Raw genomic sequence first — 21055 nt, 5'->3', positions numbered from 1 at the left:
GCTGTATTTAGTTGTTGCATTTAGCAGGACATTACTGTATTTATTTACCATTTTTGAGCACTTGGGCCTCCATAGTTTCACCCATCATCAGGTCAAAATTTTAATTACTCTAATACTTCATGATCTGATATTTGCAAAATGATTGAAAACATAATTCCTCCAGCCACGAATGACGCCTGTGCGGACGCATAAAAATTTGGGAAATTAAGGTGTTAAATGATAAGAAGTAATCTAGTTTATAGCCGTGCTACACAACACTCTATGAGGCTGCACTTACTGTTGGAGCATTTAGCAGGACATCATCTCTTACTGCATTTATTTACCATTTTTGAGCACTTTTGGCCTCCATACTTTTACCCTGCAACACTTCACTAAAAAAGTGCATCAGAAAACACCCAAAGAGACTCACAGGGAAGCATTTATTCTTTCAAACGTGTGGTTTTTATTTGATAATACTGAATATTTTGTCCTTCGCCCGGACTTACACAAAGCATCAAACACATGCACAGTCCTCTATTCACACAAGGTACCCATTCCTCATTTCTCGACGCCTCTCCGAAAAGGATTAATCTCTCTCACTCTCACGTTACTCCAGCGCAAGAGGACCTTCTCACCTCGACACTACAGCTAAAGACATCGTAGACAGAGACAGCGTAAAACACACAAAAATCATGACAGGTATAATAATAACACTGAAAAAGTACAAAGTAATGGAAAACGGAAAGAGTTTACTTTTAAATTATGCCTCTAATACTCCATCATATATATATTTTTTTGTTAATGTAGCTCGAGGTGTATAAAACAGCACTGTAAACTTCGATTGAATAACTTGCTTTCTATGACAGCGATAAAGCTTTCATTAATAACTGGAAGGAGCAGGAAAGCGAACATTAAGCGTGTAAAGATCTTATTACTCATGAAATGAACCGTCTGCGAGAATATACTGGCAAATCATGAAACTGCTGTTGGCATTTACAATCAACAGATAATACAAAGACACTGAAATAACATCCAACGAAGCTCTTTTTGTTTCTCTTTCACACATAAAATCTGCAAAAAGATCCCTTATATCCCAACCTCTCACGCACCACTTTTTTTTGTGTTTTTCTTCCGCTGCGAGTAGATCTGTTATGACAAAGATAGCAAGTTTGTGAATCACCAAAAGCACTCAAAACAGGATAAATCTGCACCTGAGGTGGATCTGTCGGTCTGGGCGAACTATAACTGTCACATCAGAGTGTTCAGGCTCTTGTCTTTACTTCCTCAAAAAGTGCAAATCTAGTTCTAATGCAGTAAATAATAATCATCAAGTAACAACAAAAGTATATGCATAGGTACTGTACAGCTACATAGTGGGGAGAACACGGAAGAGGGACGAAGACGAGATGAGGAAATTCGGGATATTTGATTGGACTGTGGGGCGGCGAGCAGGTTTAAATTTTGAGCGCTCATCTTTACACAGCATAGACTGGTCCAGTGAGGCCTGCGACGCTCACAGGCTTCAGGTAAAGTCACCACAAGTTTGTTTTTTTCCCTAATAAAACCAGAAAAGATCGGCCACACGAGATGACTCATGCTCTTTTTAAAGAAAACAGTTAGGTGGGCGCAGTCGGCATCACCGGTGGCCGAGCAGCTCCCAGCAGAGAGGATGAGAGAAGCAGTAACTAACAGAGAATAGGCAACGACGTCAGGGCGCAAAGCATCCTGGGCACGCTTTAGGACATGCCTCGCAACAAAGATCCTGTCCAAGAGCATGTGTAACATACACTCACTGAAGAAGGAAGCAAAGGACTGCTTCTTAAATCCGTTTTTGGCTGCATTCAGACACCTTACACAAGCATTCAAACCTCTGAAACCTGAGAAAATTGGTTTGATTTCTTTTAAAAAATATATTAGGAAAATACAAGAAATGTCCTGCAACTTGCAAGAAAATTCGCAAAAGGTGACAAGAAAATGACCTGAAAATTAGCTGGAGGGAATATTAGTAATTCACAGAAAAACTAGGGAAAAAATGTCCAGAAAGCTATAATTCTTATGATTATTATTATTATTTTAAACTTTTATTCTTTCTCAAGGACATTTTTGTCTAATTGTTTTTTTCACTTCATTAATTTTTTAAATTTAATTTCTTTTAGACTATGTTTAAAAATTACTTTTCCTTTTTTTTGTTTTTGCTTATTTTTGCATTATTTTTTTATTTATTTTTTTTACTAATTTCTTAATAATTTTTGGTCCATTTCTTGTTAGGTTGCTTACCTCCTTCTTCCCATGTTTTTGAAAGAAATTCAGCCAAATTGCTCAGGTTTCAAAGGGTTAAGCAGCCTTGATCTTTATGAACACAAGGAGTGGTCGGGCCATTTTAATGGGCTGCCAAATTTAATTTTTGTGAATTTTTTGTTCGTGGAGTGAGCGGTTACACTTTCGAGCAGTAAAAATTACAAATTTCTCTACATATTCAATTTACAAAAGGATGGCTGCAGGAGCTGCAGATTTTCAGAGTTCAGAAGTTTCCATATTGGATAATCTCAACCGTATCATCTATTGTTCTCGGTCTCTACAGTAGCTTCTGTATCCAGAAGTCCCACAATGCTTAGCGCTACTCCCTACCGCTGACATCACGATCCTATTCTCTGTAGAGTTCGAAGAGAGCGAGACAATCATTTTAAAAAAAGGCAACTTGGAATTTGGCTTTGGAATAAAAATGGAGAATGAGGTAATAAAAGTAGAAACACACGATGGGTAACGAATGATCGTCCGGGGTTGATTGGCGGAGAGCAGAGCTGTTAAAGCGCTTTGTGGGGCAGGAAGTGCTCTGTCTCACCGAGAATTAATATCCTCCTGACGCCAGCCTCAGGAGGAAGTTACGTCATCACTTGACCAGTCTATGTCTCATGATGCTTTTTTGTTTTTTTTTAGAGTCTGAGAACAACCTCCGAGCCTCTTCAGTCAAAGTTGAGCACACTGAGTTTGTTGCTCTCTTTCACTGAAATACGAACGGACAACAGACACGAAGAGAGGCTGAAGATTGTTTTCAGACCAGCAGGTAATTTAAGTCACATTAACTTTGCTTTTTTATATCAAAAAAATCACTTAAATTTCAATGGAATCGTTTACATTTGTTTTCCAGCCAGGCTGTGCAGTGGGCAGTCAGGCGAGCCGCGCGACTTAAGGGTCGTCGGCGTCCAGGAACTCCTTCTTGGGCGATGAGACGCCGCGGTACCAGGAGCAGGAGCCGTCCGCCCTCTTGATGCAGGCGTAGTGGTTGGCCTGGCGTCCGTACATCTGCTTCTCCATCATCAGGTCCGTCCACAGACACTCCTCAGGAGCTGAGATCTCGCAGGGCAAAGAGGGACAGCGCACAATCTGCAGAGACACGCAGAAAGACGTCCCTGTGAGAGTCATGTAAAGTCAAGCCGTGACACCATCCATCTGGCCGCTGTCTGTCACCACTTACCGTTTTCAGGGTTGCGGGCGGGTTGGAGGCGATCCTAGCTGAAACTGGGCGAGAGGTGTAACACCCTGGACATGTCGCCAGACTATCACAGGGCTGACACTTAAAACTACATCCGCACAATCGAATATACTCGGAGTATCGCAGCTTGTTCCACGTGTGATGAATAAATGACTTCATCGTTTACATCGAGAGTAAATTGTGACATCGAGAGGAAATTGTGACCGAGAGGAAATTGCGACATCGAGAGGAAATTGTGACCGAGAGGAAATTGTGACATCGTTTTTATAAGCCACCGGCCTCTAATAGACACAAACACAGAGCAGGGCTTTTGCAGAGCTCCAGACTGTGACAAATTAGTCACAATTTGCTACCGTGCAGCACTACTACAATTTGCAAATAGTACTAATATTTGAACTGGAGAGCTGTTAGTTTGTTGCCCGCTTACATTGAATGAATCCTCACAGTTAAAGGCGCTGCAGATTATTTCTGTAACGGTGCTAAAATGATTGTGTGCACAAAGAGTGTTTTCCTTTTAAATCTCATTTTAAAATAATTCATTAATTATCTCTCTCTAAAAGTATTATTTTGTAATTAATCACGGCAGAGTCCACCATCTCCGCGTCAGAGCTGCACTTAAATCTTAAAGGTATACTCTTATTGTTGGTTACTGTTTGTAAACACATTTGCAAGCAAAACTAAAAGCCAAACCCAGAATTACTCTCATTTGGCGTTTCACTTTGCAGTATTTTTCAGCCCTTTGTCTCTTGCATGCCTGCGGCTCACAGTCTGGCACCTGGTTGCTACATTTTTATGTCGCCTTAACCTCACTTGTGCACTGTGGGAGCACACACCGAAGAGAAAGTACAGGTAGAGGGCAGAGACTCTGCAGAAAAATACACCACCACACACAAGTGGGTCATCAGTGATGACTGAAAGGGATCACTTCTGTATGAGTTTATATATTGGTTTTTTTAGAACAATTCTGCACAGTGTGTTTGTTAGGATAATAACTTCAAGCCATAAAATATTTTCCTACAAAAAAAATTTTTTCATTCAAGAAGAGAAGCCACAGTTCTTGATTTATATAAAATACAGTCCTAAATTGGCAAAATTATGATCATATTAAATAAGCATATTGAACAATATACTTATTTGCTCTCTTACCATATTAAATGAGATGATGTATACTACTTTCATGTGTGTACAGGACAGGACACAGTTAGCTTAGTTTAGTATGAAGACTGAAAACAGGGGCGACAGTTAGCCTGGCTCTGTCAAAAGGTAACGAAATCACCTGCCAGCATCTCTAAAGCCCATTTAGGGATCGTTTAGAGTTTATGGCGTGGTGTAAACTAGGGCAGGCATGTTATATTATTTTTGGGGGACGTGGGGACTTGTGTTTTTATTTGTGACTAGGGGAGTGACATTCTACTTTAAATGGTTGTATTTTTCCATCTATATTAAATACCCTCTAAACCCAACATCCCTCCAGTATGTTTTTCTTTAAAATCACCACAATTACACCACTTACAAAAGCCAGAAAATGTAAAAACAAAAACTATAACAGAATTCTCAAATTTCAAGCCGTCATTGAACACATCATATGCAACAAATGCTTTTATCTAAAAAAAAAAAAAAAATTTTATTCCAGAGGTCTCATTTAAATTTTTTCCTAAAATAAACCTCATGCACTAGATCTTGTAAAAAAATTTAAAAATAAAAAATAAAAACTGTGCTCATGCATGCATGACAGTTGTGAAAAAACAAGGCTTTTTTGAACTTTAGGTTTTAGTTTTCAACTTTTACATTTGGAAGGAGGACCTGCTATTTGCTCTTTGCATTGGCTCCAATAGCTATATTTGGTGTGAATAAAAAAAAAGGTATTTATATTAGAGGGAGGATCATACATTTTTTATAAGATAAAATATTTGTAACTTCGGGAAGGTTCAAGATAAAAAAGAAAGATAACGAAATAAAAAGGTCACACCTAAGCCTCCCCTCTTCTCTGATAAACAAAGTACAGTTCCTAATTGACACCTAATACTGCATTTAATGCAAACAAAAATTAAAGTGTAACAGCATCAATCAATGGTAGAAAACAGCAAATCATCTCCTATCAAAAGCTGGAACCAACAAAAAAACGTTTTTTATCGAAGATATTTTTTTGTCAACTAACTCAAATCAATTAATCCATGTCTCTGTTTTCTAAATCTTTGCTCTGGTGTTTGTTATTGTAGCTGTTGTTTTGGCTCATGTCTCATCCCATTCACTCTGTTGTGTCTGGTTTTGTACTCTGTGTGTGTGTGTGTGTGTGTGTGTGTGTGTGTGTGTGTGTGTGTGTGTGTGTGTGTGTGTGTTTGTACCTTACCTTGCATTCACAGCCCATCTGGTAGCGCTGGCTCAGGCCCTTCTTCTGGGTGTTGCTCAAGGTGTCCCAGGGCATGATGTAATCACACAGGGTCACATGCATGCGCCCGCCGGCCTCGGCCTTGCCTGCGAAAGAACGAGACGGCGATAAAAATTCAGACATAACAAGATCACACGTGCATCAATATAAATGCTCTCATTGGACAAAAGGTGACGACCCGCGAGCGTCAGACAACAGACTCACAGGTGATAAAATCTGTTACTTTTTAGACGGGCGGCTGCAGGCGTCAACGCAGACCACCTGTCCTCCATGTGAAGAGCTGCTGTTTATGCGGCTGCAGTCAAAACAAGGAGACATTTCAAGCTGCAGATCTGCTGCTCACTTCAGTGATATCTGTCTGCAGAGCAGCTCTGGACATGTTGAAGTCTTTACAGCGCGTCCTCGCAGACGAGACTGACTCACGTTTCACTGGAACTCGCCCAGCTGTTAACCCTTTGAACCTTAGGGAGGATGAATCATTTTAAAAGATGCCCCGGTCTGCAGAAAGTTAACCGTCGTTCCCACCGCTCGAGTCGTGCAGTCTGAGCGAGAGGAAACGCTGGCTTCAGCAGTTCCTCCTCTTACAACTCTCTGTAATTAGGGCCGAGTGTTTGCGGGTGCATCTCTGTCTGCGATGGGGAAACCAGAGCATGCATGACATCATGATCCTCTGCGTCTCCTCTACTCGCTGTACTATGTCTCTGCTGCTGCTTTCAGTCACAGTACCAGACAGATTCAGCCTACAAAACATTAGACAAATAGCTGGACAATTTAGGGAAAAAATGCTTAGTCACTCTGGTGGAGAGTTGAATGAAAAGATTAATATCTGTTTGTTAAATTAAATACAGCTAGCTGCCAGTTCACTTGGCATAAAGACTGTTCAAGGGTAAACAGCCCAGGATACCACCAAAAAAAAGAAAAGAAATAGAAAATCATCTACCAGCATCATCATCTTTTTATTTATTTTTTATCTATTTTATTTCCTTGTCTTTGCTGTTTATACCCAGGCCACAAAGCCTGCGTGAGCAGGGCGTGTTGACAGGTAGGAGCGCAATGAAAGGCGCTGCTCATTGCTGCTCAGCTGCAGAACATCTAGAAAATAGGAGTCTCACCTATTATTTCAACGAAACACACGCAGATTTAAGCAAAAACAGACAGTGAAACTGGTCTTTCAATAATCACATTGACATCGTACCGCCTATCATGACAGTGTCGATGTCTTTACCTGTCACAGATATGAAAACTATACTAAAATAAATATTTATTTTTAACTCAACACTTTGTTTCAAAATAAAAGCCATCTGACAATGCTTCTGTGGACAGGGTCCCTTCATCTGTTAACAAAAGGCTTTTATTGTGAAATATTTGCCTGTCTGTGTTGCTGACATGCAATAGCTTACACAGCTCCATAAATTTGTGGAGTGGCAGCTTTTATTTGTGGTAATACAGTAGTTATGGAAACGCCGCAGCATCAGCAGCGCCGCAGCAGCAGTGCCTCAGCAGCAGCGCCGCAGCAGCAGTGCCGCAGCAGCAGCGCCTCAGCAGCAGCGCCTCAGCAGCAGTGCCTCAGCAGCAGCGCCTCAGCAGCAGCTACGCAGTGTTTGTGTGTGGAGTGGCTTGATAAGAGCTTTGAGAGTAAACAAAAACAGAAAAAATTGTGGCTCCGAAAACCAAAACAATGACCTGAAGTTTGTTTTAAATCTCTGTGAAGCTGCGGAGGATTACAGATTCAGGTGATGATTCTCTGTTGATTTATCATTGTGACTAACTTTTCCCACAAACAAGTCATCATGTGATTCAGTGTTGACAGGAAATGTTTGCTGCTTTGGGGTTTAAAAAGATGACAAAAGTGGCTTAAGCAACTAACCACAATGAAGTGGAAGAACAGCTTCATGGATCTAAAACTGTCTTGTTAAAGATTACATCTGTGAACGTTAATTTGAACACAAGGTCATGGACACTCACTGCGTCACTTTATATCAAGCCAGATAGAAAATGTTCCCTTCAGGCTGTTATCTTACAGAGTGATTTTTTCCCTGTTAATCTCATGGTCATCATCACCTCCAGCAGGGACAATGAGATATACAGTATACGTACATTTACAACTCTGTGCTGCAGCACGACAGACAAGGTCACTCCCGTCTCCACAGGGTTTAGTCAGCAGCGTATCATTACCCATAATAACATAAACAGTTACTCCTCCAACACACAAAATGGCCTGTTGGTCTTTATCCGATTTCATGTTTGTCTGCCCAGCTGTTTACACCTGCAGGCTGATATCTGATTATCTGTCTGTTTCCTGTAACTTTCCTGTCTGCATGTGTCTTTTTATTCTTATCTCTGTAAATTACATTTTAGTGTTTTAATAACTGTACATTAAAAGTTACCACAGCCCAAAGTCACACATTCAAATGTTATTTTGTCAGTCAAATACTACTTATTAAGATATAAAACAGATTTTTTTAATAAAGCTACAGTAAATGAACAAAAATCATTTTTTACTGGAAAAATTATATAAAAAATCAAGCCAATCTGCCATTACATTACAGACTAAAGAAAACAAAGGAACAACTAAAAAATCTGGGGAATAACGCTTATTATTTCCCTTTTGATGAATGTACTATTTACCGAGTTGTAACCACAGTACTTGAGCAGATTCAAAAACATATTAATTACTTACAAACTATAATGGTGTCCCTGCCGTTTTCTTTTTTTTTCATGTTTTGTTTTTTATCTTGACTTTTTTTTGTTTCTCTTTCATGAACCTCAGAAGGGGAGGGCATGGGGTTTATATTTACATACATTTTTTAAAATTTTCATTTTTGTGAATTTTGCATGTTCTCTCGGACCCGAAAAATAAAGTTTAAAAAAACAACCCTTATAAGCCTTCTTGCCGGAGATGCCAGTCTTACTGCACGCTGAGTATGGAGCCACAGCCAGCAGCTGGTTAGTTTAGCTTAGCATAAAGACTGAAAACAGGTAGAAACAATTAGCCTGACTCAAAATCCACCTACCAGCACCTCTGAAGCACGCTATTTCACACGTTATTTCTTGTTATTGTTCGTTTGTTTCTATCCAGTCAAGTTGAAAATAGTTCCACAACACGTCATTTTTACTTTTTTTGTGCGGATTAAAGAAATCTCTTCAAAAAAAGAAGCAGACAAAATGTCATAAGTAACTCACCTGAGATCAAATACTCCTTCTTGCCGTTGGCATCCAGGGTAACACCACAGACGGCGGACACAGGAGCAGTGAAGACAGCCTCGATGTCCTCGTTAGGCCCCTTGAACATCTGGAACAAAACCACAGCAAGCGGGGTCAAAGGTCAAAGCCTGAGCATCACAATAAAATAGAAGTTTGTTTTTTAAGGTTTCAATGTTGATCAGCGTTTTCGTACCTTGATCTGTTTGACCTCGTACTGGATCCTCTTGATTGGGTTCCCGTAGATATCATTCCCAGAATCCACCTCTCTCTCTCCCACCACCTTTGCTCGAATCACTGTCGGGTAAACAGAGAAACTCGACGTCAGATCACATGATGTCACATGACTCACCGTCAAAAGACAGAAAGTAGATGCAAAAAACACAAAAACGGAGCGATGTAAGTTCATAGTTATCAGCATATATGGAAGTCCATAAATGACCAGAAATACAAGTACCAAGGAAAGGTTTTGTCAGCAGTTTATTTTTTTTTTTAAATGTTTTTCTTAGTAATCTCGCCAAACAACATTTTAATTAGCACTGGTGCACTTTAATTATTTTATTTTTTTTATGTTTTATCTTAATAAGTAATGTTTTTATCTTTTATGTTGTCTGTGGTGTTAGGAATCATCGGAGATACAATAATATCACAATACTTGGGTCACGATACAATATTATTGCTATTTTAAACATTTTGTAATATGCTGAATACTGCAGTGACATATATTTTGACATACTGTGACTTTTTAAAATCTTTTTTCAACTGTAAACTAAGTCTCCAAAGGAAAATAACCGAAAAATATCTGTTTTATGTCATAATTTTCAGTCATTTTTTCAGAAAAATGTATCTAGTGGACTGAAAAAGCAACTAATATTCTTATTTTAGTAGATTACCAGAGGTATAATGATCTCCAAAATAAATTCAATTAATACATGGCATTCGTGTATCAAAACAATATTGCCCCCCCGTATCAGGATTGCTTCCAGTAAAAACATTAAAAGGTCATCTTTGTCTTCAACCTTTATTAAAAGTCTCTTTACCAAATAATTTGAATTATTAATTGAAACACCAGAGTAAAAAATACAAAGCCATGATAATATATGAGGTGCAGCAACTAATAGTTATTATAATTATTGATTCATCTAATGAGTACTTTCCAGATAAATCCATTATTTGGTTATCATTTTTTGGTCTATAAAATATCAGATAATAATAAAAAAAAAGCCCATCACAATCTTACATATCCCAAGGTGGTTTTGTTTGGTCTGACAAACAGCGATATTCAGTTTATAATGATACGAAACAAAGAAAAGCAGCAAATTCTCACATTTTTAAATGTGACAGCAGAGAACGTTTGGCATTTTTGCTTGAAAAATGACTTAAATTTTGAGTTTTTTGTTCACCACATCGCAGGCCAACTAAAGGCCAAATGTACAACAACCAAGAACAACCTCCACAGCCGCCTCTGGTCTCATGTGCATGTACCACATTAAGATCGAAGGAAGCCCAGTCAATGAAAACAAAACTAAGGGGTCCCATTAGGTCCAAAACTACACGAGGGCCAGACACATAAAGTGAGTTTGGCCTCCAGCACAAAGCTTCCTGCTCCAAACACGACCAGGAAACTGTCAAAGGAGCAGAATTAAGAAATAGGAGTTCAACTTGAAAGCTGATATGCAGAAAGAGAGAGTGAGCCAGAGGCATGTTTCTCACCGTGCGTGTGTGTGTGTGTGTGTGTGTTTTAATGGCCTGACTGACTACATCAAGCTTCAGCTATGCTTAGAGCATTTATTCAGAACGGAAAATATGAGCAATAGAGAGAAAAAAAAAAACATAAAATAAGCAGCAACAGAGGACACGTACACATAGATAAACACACACACACACACACACACACACACACACACACACACACACACACACACACACACACACACACACACACACACACACACACACACAGTGCGCTTACACTCTTGGGTTCAGTTTATGACTTGGAGCAGACACAAATATGGGGGTTCATGGCTCCCAGAGTTAATAACGTCTCGCTCTTCTGCTCCTTCCCTCAATACTTCCTTTTCCCTTTTTCACTCTTCCCCCCTTTTTTTTCCAAGATGCAGAATTATCTGCACACATAACAATGACAGTTACTATTAATGCTTCAGTCCATAAAAAGTTACATTTATCACATTGTCCCAGAGACAGAGGTGACGTCTTCAAATTACTTGTTTTGTCCACCAACAAACCAGATCATAAAATATTCATTTTACGACGACATGAAGCAGTGAAAAACAGAAAATCCTCAGACCTGAGAAGCCAGAACAAGTAAATGTTCAAAATTCAAAATTGTTGTTGACTGATTTTCAGACAGTGGAAGAGTTGTTCCACCTGCTTAAAATTCATTTTTAACCTGCATTTCTAAAAAGGGACGACGTGCATTTAACAAGGGGAAAGTGTACATTTCCTGCAAAAACTGAGGTTTATTTTAAAAAGAGACGTCGCATGTCATTTTTTTTACATGGCATGAAACATTTAACTTTTGTTGCGGTTTGGCCTTTTGTTTGCACGACGACGAGTTGCACAACTTTTGAGTGTCATTATTTGTCTGTCTCCGGGTAAACTAGCAACGCCTGGATCCTGTGGGAACGGTGACGTCACAGCCGCAATTCGCTCATGTGCATTACGTTTCAGACAGGACAGTAACAAAAACTATACATATTCACTTTACAAAAGGGCTTTCACCAAATAAGTTTTTGTAATAATCTAAAAATTTGATGCTTTTGGGGCGGCCTCTGGTTCACTGTGGCCCTTTGCTGCAAGTCATTCTCCCTCTCTCTACAACATTTCCTGTTTCTACAGCCGTCCTATCAATAAATAAAATAATGTGATGCTTTTTTGTTATTAAGGAGATTGAGAGAGGAAAGGGTTGAATTAAAATCAATCAAAAAATATTTAAAAAAATATTGTGTGGGCCTAAAATATTTGGCTTGTGAATAAAGAATTTCCCCATTAAAATAATTAAAAAACAGCATAATTTAGATATTTGTTACATTTATCATCATAATAGCCAATTATATCTTTGAGCGTTTAATTGTGATGGTACAATTGTTACAAACATGACAACTTAAATCAGACAAAAAATTCAGTGTTAGTACACTGAAAAAAATATATGGATCAAAGTTTCATCAGTCTGCCCACAGAACGAAGTTTTAAATCTGTATACCTGCAAATTATAGAATTTACTGGATAAATGTTATGCCAAATATTTTATTTTTAAATATCTTTATTGCCTCATGTATTGATACAATGTTTATTATTCATCATCGTCTGTGTTTTTTTAAATTTCTTTTAGTGCTCTCATGTATATCTGTGTTGCTGTTTGTCTATTTTGTACATATATTTTGTGAAATAAAGCTGAAAAAAAAAATCCTCCAGAAAAGTGCACATTTGTTGCGTCACTACTGTGATCAGCTGTCGGTTCTCGTGCGTGCGCCCGCCGTTGTTTATACTCACCGCTATGCAGAAGAACGCCAACTACTGGCCTGGCATGCATACTACAGCATTTTTGGTTATTTTCGCAGATCCGTGTACACGAGGACTGTTTTCACAATGTTATCATGTGAGCGCAGATTTTTTTTAAAATGCAAAGGAAAGACTTTTTGGTTTTTAGAGGAGCCGTTGTACACGTGGCCTAAATTAACAAGTCATCCCCGAACGTCAAAAACAGACGCAAGAGGGAGACCTACGGCATCTTTTTTTTTTGTTTTTTTAACATGATGGGCCACTTGATGAATGCGGTGTGACAAAGTGTTGTTCCCAAATATTAATTTAACTTTCCTAGGCTTTGGAAATAACACTTGGAGTTCTTCATTTAGGTGGTGTTGCTAATTCAGAGATAAACAAATCTGATTTTTTTAAATCAGAAAACAAAAACGAGCTGAAATGACACTGACTGCAGCTTTAGTTTCCAGTGAAACTCATTTTTTTAGCCTCAATACAATTATTTGTAGAAACTTTTTTATGAGACATATTTAAAGATTGTTGTGAAAATTTGACATGTAAACACACTTTACACACAAATATTGTGTTTTTAGAGTAAAACCAATTGTGTTTACTCTAAAATACATATTTCAAAAGTGCAACCTGTGGCGCCTGTTTGGTGCATTTCATGACTATATTTCTATAAAAGGAGCCACGCAGCGCTGGTGTGTCGCTGCATGTCCGCTCCTGCAGTCTGGATTCAAGCTTTTTATCAGCACTGATAAAAGTCATTCATCTCCAGAGAAACCAACACTCGTTTCTTCACAAGCAAACTTCTGCATTTCAGTTCCACTCTGATGTTTATACAAATATGCAGCAGCAGCCAGAGTACACACATAAACACACACACACACACACACACACACACACACACACACACACACACACACACACACACACACACACACACACACACACACACACACAGAGCAGTATACCTGGCTGGCACTCTCTCCTGCATTCCTCCCAGTTTTTCCACTCTCATTTCCTGACCTCATTCTGAGCCACAAACTAATGAGCAGAGAATCAGCAGCAGGACACAATACTGAGGGGAAATCACCCCGTTGTTCACGAAGCGTTGCTCTTACAGGAGCTTATCTGTCTACCTCGGTGTTGCAGACATGTTTATTTCTCAGTCTCCCCCCTGCAATAAAGCCAGAGCCGATCGTCCTGTGCAGTCTAAACAGCGTGCCGCAGAGGCGGCAGACTACACAGCGCGATGCTAAAACAGCACGACTACCGGGAGGCCTGCAGACATCCGAGCGTCACCGCAGATTGATCTCAAAGTCACCTGATCAGCAGCAGTCAATCAGCAGCCAGGAGCCCCCTCCATAAACCACCGACTGACCCACATTTCTACCGCTCCCCTACCCCCCCGACCAGGACGGCGTTTAATGACTTATACATGCGTATCAGTTGCACTACGCAATGTTTTCCATGCAACGCCACATCCTAAGTGCCCCCCTGTTCAGTCCCACCGCATGACTATCCGTTTCTTTCTTCATAGTCCAGTGACCGCCAAATCATCCCCGACTCTGATGTGGTTCGTCCAGCTGCAGACGTATGTGGGTCCTTCTGTTGGACCAGAGGCGGACCGCCCTCAAACACACTTCAGACGACCTTCTGACCTCTGAACACATCTGTGAGAGGACCTCAGCGGCAAAACAAAAGCTCTGGTTTCCTTTATGAGGCGGGAGAGAGTCGGTCCACACATCAAGAGGATATTATCATCAAATAGTGTTGGCTTTTTGCTTTTTTTTTTAAATTCAAGTGTAATATATAGAGCTTCACCTTTGGAATTTTTTTCCTCAATTAATCTAATGGGTTTTTTTTATTAGTCGATTTATTTTACCACTAATCTATCATTTATTCTAAATATTATTTTTCAGTTTTCTTAAATCAAGTGTAATATAATATATAGGACTTTGCCCATGGATATTTTTTTTTCTTGATTATTGTAATAGTTTTATTTATTTAATTAGTCAACTTATCTTACCACTAATCCATCTTTTATATAAAAGAATATTTTTAATTTCTCAATTGATTTAACAAATAATTTACCTGAAAATAATTTTTAAAAAATTGTCCAATTAATTTATAATTAATTTGATTCATTCATCTTTTCCTAAAAACAATAACAGCGGTATCTTTTGTATTTATTCTAATTTTTGCTGCTTTTGTGGGGAAAATGCATTTGCAAAAGACAATCTGTGAATCTTGTGAGTTATAATAAAGCTGACACATGTATTTGTTGCTATTAAGTTATGTCTTATGTCTGTTTTGAATTAATCAAACATTACAGCACCTCACAGAAGCTTAACACAGTGGCATAAAAATGTGTTATGTGTTATATGTTATGCGAAAATTAAATTAAAGTTAAAAAATCAAAATTATATGTGTCTAGCAAAAGACAATTGTTTTATCTTTTAATCTTGTGAGTTATAATAAAGCTGACTTTTGTATTTGTTGTTATGAAGTTATGTCTTATGTGTGTTTTGAATTAATCAAACATTACAGCACTCAAAAACTCAACACAGTGGCAGAAAAGCGACTTAAGTTATGCCACTGGGCCCAAAAAGACTTTTTTCCATTGACCTACATTAGGAAAGAGACCTCTGTAAATCAGCGGATGAGATCTTTTGAGTGTCACAACCCCCAAAACGATACACAGTCCCTTCTTTATGCCTCATTTTCAGTTTTACTCAGAACCAAACAACGGCGGCATCACACCTCTCCTGTGTGGGATTTTAGGCAGCATGCCGGCATCGCGAAAACAAAAGAGGCCTGACAGGCATGATGTGTAACACAACAGCATCTGCCTCTTGTGTGACATATAACAAAGGCGTTTACAGCACTTTCTAAACAACAACAATAAAATTAATCAATAACCCCGTTCTGCCTCTTGTCCTGTTTACACAGACACCATTTCAGCAGTTACTCTTTTGTGCTGACTCAAGGCGAGACAACTCTGTCCTCATTCTGCGATTAAACCTTGGCAGTGCAAAAGCAGCAGCTGATGGAGAGCCGTGAGAAAGCAAAAAAGAGCTGAAGTGTAATTGAATGCAGCTTTAATTTCCAATAAAGTTTGCTCATCTATATATGTATATTTTGCTTCAGTACAAATATTTGTGACTTTTTATGAGAAATATTTGAAGACTATTGTGAAAAATGTACATGTAAACACACTTTAAATACAAATATCGTGTGATACAAAGCAACCAGATTGTTTTAACTCTGAAATATATTTCAAAAAAGCGACTTGTGGCGCCTGTTTAGTGCATTTCATGACTATATTTCTATAAAAGGAGCCATGAAGCGTTGGTGTGTTGTTGCATGTCCACTCCTGCAGACAGCAGGGTGACTCTGGTCTTCCACAACGCCCAGCCTCCGGACAGTCTGACTGGGCAGGGCTGTCGGGGAAGTTCCCCTTTGTGGGCAACAGATTTATGTGAAAAGAGGATGTTTGTCTGGACATGTAAATGTGTGTGTGTGCGTGAGTGTGATTGTGTGGTAGGTGCATGACACTGCTACATTTTAACGACTTGTGGTCATATCCTAGAGCATCATTTAGCATGAAAAACAAAAGGTGAAACACACACACACACTGCTGGTCTCAGCATGTACAGCATGTGTGCGAACACGTAACGAGTGGGATCCAGTTTCACCAAAACAAATATCAAATTGTTCGACCACATAAAGTCACTTTGTTGTTGCCTTCATGCACATTCTGGGAAACCAGACAATCCGCTCTATTCTGATTTTCTGCTCTTTGCGAGCCTGAAAAACTCTTCTCACTGCTGCTTCTCCTGCAGGGTCTTATCTGGGTCTTTCTAACAGCATATCTGAGATCCACAAAAACCACAGTTTCATCCTCAGGTCCACCCTGAAACCACTGTCGGACAATAACATCGACCATTGTGCTTCAAACACGCCTCCTCTGACTTGACTCACAGACCCTTAAAAAACAACATGAGCACACGAAACACAAATATACTTCTGCAAGTGAGACATCCTGTCTCTGACTCCTGCCAGCTCAGCGAGAGATTGAGTCACACCTGAAAACAGAGATGTCATTTTGCAACACAAGATCACACAGACGTTATCCACACACACACCCCTGCATGTGGAAATGTATCAGTGCCGTCATTTTTCCTTTTTATCGCGATAAATTGCAGAAAATCATTAGGACATGGGTTTATTTTATCACTGGAGTAATATGTGGATTAGATAATCACCGCAAATGTATATTTGCATCAGTGTGGGGCCGGAAAATTAAACCGTTCACACACTGCGTCAGTGGTCTGCGACGCTGGTTTAAGCCGTTTTCTCGCTCACACATGGCAGTAAAGTAAACAGAGAACATAAATACGATCGAATAACAACATTAAAAAACACAAGGTGTATTTTAACAGCTGTGAAGAAAATTGAAGTGAATACTATATGCAGAAACACGCTTTCTTTTCTTTGCACTTTTAAATTAATTTTATTGACGAAAATAAAACGCAGATGCAAATAATCTGCAAAATGCCAAAAATCGACCAGACCGTTAACCTGTCGACTCCTGGTTTACATCTTTCTCTTACAACTACAGCGGCACACACAGATGACGCGTGCTGACGTTTTGTTCCTGCATAATGACGTCGATGGACGCATATATCGAAGCCTGCGATCCAGCAGGTGATGTCATTGTACAGTCTGCATGTATCAAACTTGACGTCATACTCAAGTTTATTGGATCCACGTCGCACAGTGTAGCTCGCACCAAACTTATGATTGCTAAAATCTCACAGTCTGCAGGAGGCTTAAGACACATCATCAGCCTGAAGTTGTTGACAACTGCAGGATCCCCTGCTTTCAGCAAAGGGAGAGCATGTGCAGATTTCTCTGTAGTCGAATAAGGAGTCAAGAGAGGAGAAAGAGCCAAAGCAGCGTGGTCTTTCTCACGGATGCCATGCATATTTTCACTTGGACTGTGACTTTTATTGCTTTTTTTCTCCGAAAACACCCCAAACTGACAGCCAGATGTCATCTGTAGCCAATGTTTGAGCGTCCACCATGCATGGTCTGCAGTTGTGTGTGTGTGTGTGTGTGTGTGTGTGTCCCTGCGTTACACCGGAGCAAAGTTGGGGAAAACCCCAGCAGCATTCCTGTAATTCCTCCCAGCACCACCCCTCACAGGAAGAAACAGGGCAGGAATGGAAATTACACAAAAAAGCAGAGGAAAGCTCGCGCCGTGACATATTCTGTGGTTTAGATTCAACCCCCCCACCACCACACCACACCCACCACCACCCCCCCAAAAAATCTCTTCACATTCTCCATCCCTTGTCCTCCTCTCTGCTCTTTCCCTCCTTGTCTCTTTCCCTCTCTTGTGCCACGTTGCCCTGCAGAAGCTTCGTCCCGCAGCAGCTGAGGGGTGAGGACACACTCCTCTGCAAACCTGAGACATTATGTACAGTGATGGCGCCACTTCCTGTGCGTTACACCGACAAACACTGTGCACATCCACCCTGAGATACGACAACATAGTCCTCTTATTGTGTTTTAGAGTTCTTTCACAATAAAATCAGAAGAAATAATCAACATAAAGTCGGTTACTATTTTCACAGGTGCACTTTTAGCTGATTTTTGTGATGCTGTAATGAATTTTACTCCAAAATTAGTATGTGTGTGTTTGTGTCCTTTAACCCTTTAATACCAGAGCAAATCCGTGGGATTTTTTTCAGAAGGCAATGACCAATTTGGAAAGAAATGCCCAGCAAATTGTACAACCTTAATAAAAGGTGACTTAGAAAATGAATTGAAAATGTATTTTTAAAAATGGGAAAAAAATATTAGAAAATTATCAAAACTAGGGAAAAATGTCCAGAAAAACATATTTAGAGACTTTATAATTATATATTTACAATCATGTTACAGGAAAAATAAATAAATATATTTTTAAATTTTATTGGGTCATTTTGTTGCTTGTTTTTACTTTTTTTCTTATTTTCACAAAATTGTTTTGTAACTTTTAACTAATTTCTTGCTAGTTGTGGCCCATGTGTTGAGTTGCTCCCCATGTTTTTGAAAGAAATCATACCAATTTGCTCAGATTTCAAAGAGTTAATGGCAAACTGGGGAGGAATGTCCAGGAACATATTTTTATAATCATTATATTTATATTTTTTTTAATTATGTAATAGATAAAAAATACAAAAATATTCTAAAATTACCTGCACTTTACAGGTCATTGTATTGTTATTGTGTTTTTTTAACTTCATTTTAGGTAATTTTCTTGTAACTTTCATTAATTTCTTGCTATTTTGGGCAATTTGTTGTGAAGTTGCTCTTTTGGCCATTTTCTTGTTTGTTTTTTACTTTAATTTTCCTTTTCTTTTGCTTATTTTCAGGTATTTTTCTTGTAACCTTTTACTAACGTCATGCTATCTTGGGCCATGTGTTGCTCATTGCCTTCTCCCAGTGTTTTTAAAAGAAATCAGACCAATTTGCTCAGGTTTCAATGGGTTAACAACAAACCTCCATGACACTTAAACAACATATATTTTGATTTTTATGCTCCCTAAATGGCTTCCTTGGTATTTTGGAGGTGTATTGTTGTCAGCATGACATGGTAAAATCTGACACTGTGATCTGCGTGTGTGTAATCAGTGCAGTCAGTCCGGCCATGGCCTCCAGGACCCTCCACCTCCCAGCGGTTTCCAGCAGCTTCTGAGCCCATTCAGCGCGCACTGAGGCGGGCTGAGCGGCTGCAGCTCCCGGTGTCTGCGCCGGAGCCTGGTGCAACATGGGTAAACAACAACAACAACAACAACAACAACAACAACAACAACAACAACAACAGTCTCCCCCCCCCCGGTGCTGTTACTCACCTACATCGGCGTTGCAGAAAGCCTGTTGCGGATGTACCGGAGCGCAGCTGCAAGCTTCCGCGAGCTCCTCCGCCCGCCACAGGACCAGCAGCGCGAGCGTGCAAAGGATGCCGTTAACGGAAAACGGCATTTTCATAAACACTGATGCGACGGTTTTTCTTTTTCAGGCTTCTTCGTGTCTGTGTGCTGCGCAGATGCGTTGCAGTGCAGCTCCAGCGGCGGACAGCAGCGTCCCCCCCCTCCGGTTTTTTCGGTTTAACGGACAGAGAGCTGGTAAACAACACCGGGCGGTCTGCTCGCTCTGCCCCGGTGTAACGGTGACGTTAACGGCTCCTGGAGGTGTCTTGGCTGGTGTCTGCAGCTGTCTGTCTTTAGGGAGTGTTTTCGTTTCTAGGATCAAGGCGGTTTTATAAAGCGGGCTGAACGGCTCCTCCCCCCGGCAGTACCGGCTGCACCGGCAGAGGGCGCTGCCGACAACCGGAGCTGCTGCTGCCAGAGAAAAAAGAAAACTAAAAATTAGAAAAATAATTATTATTGTTACACTTAGTTGACACCGAAAGAAGAATTATTTTTATTTTATTTAAAAATAATAATTTATTATTTTATTATTTTGGAAACTGCTTTTTTAAATTTTATATTGATTTAAAATTAAGTGAACATACAAATGGCAAATAAATATCATAGATACAAATTTTAATCAATGTATGTTTTTTAAGACAGTGGTTCCCAAATAGTGGGTTGTGGTCCAAAAGTGGGTCCTGGGTCCAATCTGACTTATGAATGTGTCAAGATTATAAAAAAAAACCCACTTTATTTTGGGCAATGTACAGAAACAGCTATATTGTTTATATTTCTGTTGTAGAACTTTTTTTTAAGTATTTTAAAAATATATTTCTATTTTTTTTTATTCTATATTTGTATATATTTTTTGGTGTGTTGCAGTGCTGTGCTTTTATTTTTATTTACTTTTAATGTTTATTGTGTGTTAAACCCTTTGAAACCTGGGCTATTTGGCTTTTTTTAATTTTTGAAAAACATGGAAAGAATGCAGTGAGGAACTTAAGAAGAAATAACCCAGAAATGATCAAGAAATTAGTGAAAAAAGAAAACATGAAAATTAGCACAAAAAAGGACAACTCCAAACTGGAAATGAAAAAACAAATATGAGGGAATGACCTAAAAAAACAAACCTTCAAATGTTTACTATTTCTGTAAAATAATTCTAAATATTTAATTATAATTAGATTATTATTATTTTATCATCCTTTAATTTTTTATTATTATTTCTACATATACTAATTTCATGCCAAGTTGCTCATTGCCCTTTTTTTCCATGTTTGTGAGAGAAATTAAATCAACTTGCTGCCAAGGGTTCAAGGTTTAAATACTTGGGGAAAGGCGTCTGAAGGCAGCACAGAAAAGTGATGACAAACCAGGCTTCAAAGTGTTAATGTATTAATGCACCAAAGACCAAAGCTGATTCCTGGTAAGTGAAAACCTACCTGATTATAAATCTTATTCTTATTGTGCATTTGTGCTTCAGTATGAACAACCTCGTAATGTCACATTGTAGCCTGTAAT

The 21055-nt window shown here is 39.2% G+C and overlaps 1 protein-coding gene across 1 annotated transcript; it reads right to left on the bottom strand.

Moving 5' to 3' along the window:
- Positions 1 to 418: 418 nt before the first annotated feature.
- timp2a (TIMP metallopeptidase inhibitor 2a) lies at positions 419 to 19893 on the bottom strand. The gene is made up of 5 exons (XM_042507317.2): positions 19475 to 19893; positions 9259 to 9359; positions 9045 to 9153; positions 5823 to 5947; positions 419 to 3363 (listed from the first exon to the last, which is right to left on the bottom strand). The coding sequence occupies exons 1-5, from the start codon at positions 19608 to 19610 to the stop codon at positions 3166 to 3168; spliced, it is 669 nt and encodes a 222-aa protein (XP_042363251.2). The 5' UTR covers positions 19611 to 19893; the 3' UTR covers positions 419 to 3165.
- Positions 19894 to 21055: the final 1162 nt, after the last annotated feature.

The sequence above is a fragment of the Plectropomus leopardus genome, chromosome 19 (genome assembly GCF_026936395.1).
Source record: "Plectropomus leopardus strain MGB_pleo_1.0 chromosome 19, ASM2693639v1, whole genome shotgun sequence".
Lineage (NCBI taxonomy): Eukaryota > Metazoa > Chordata > Actinopteri > Perciformes > Serranidae > Plectropomus > Plectropomus leopardus.
Note: the sequence above shows the minus strand (reverse complement) of the source record. Positions and strands in the feature narration are given on the sequence as shown.

Bases quoted from the DNA above. Each gene is read 5' to 3' on its own strand.
- timp2a (XM_042507317.2), bottom strand. From the start codon at position 19,610: ATGAAAATGCCGTTTTCCGTTAACGGCATCCTTTGCACGCTCGCGCTG. The intron at 5,948-9,044 runs GTGAGTTACTTA...GTTCTTTCGCAG, and splicing joins GAAGGAGTATTTGATCTCAG to GCAAGGCCGAGGCCGGCGGG. The intron at 3,364-5,822 runs GTAAGGTACAAA...GTGTCTCTGCAG, and splicing joins AGATGGGCTGTGAATGCAAG to ATTGTGCGCTGTCCCTCTTT.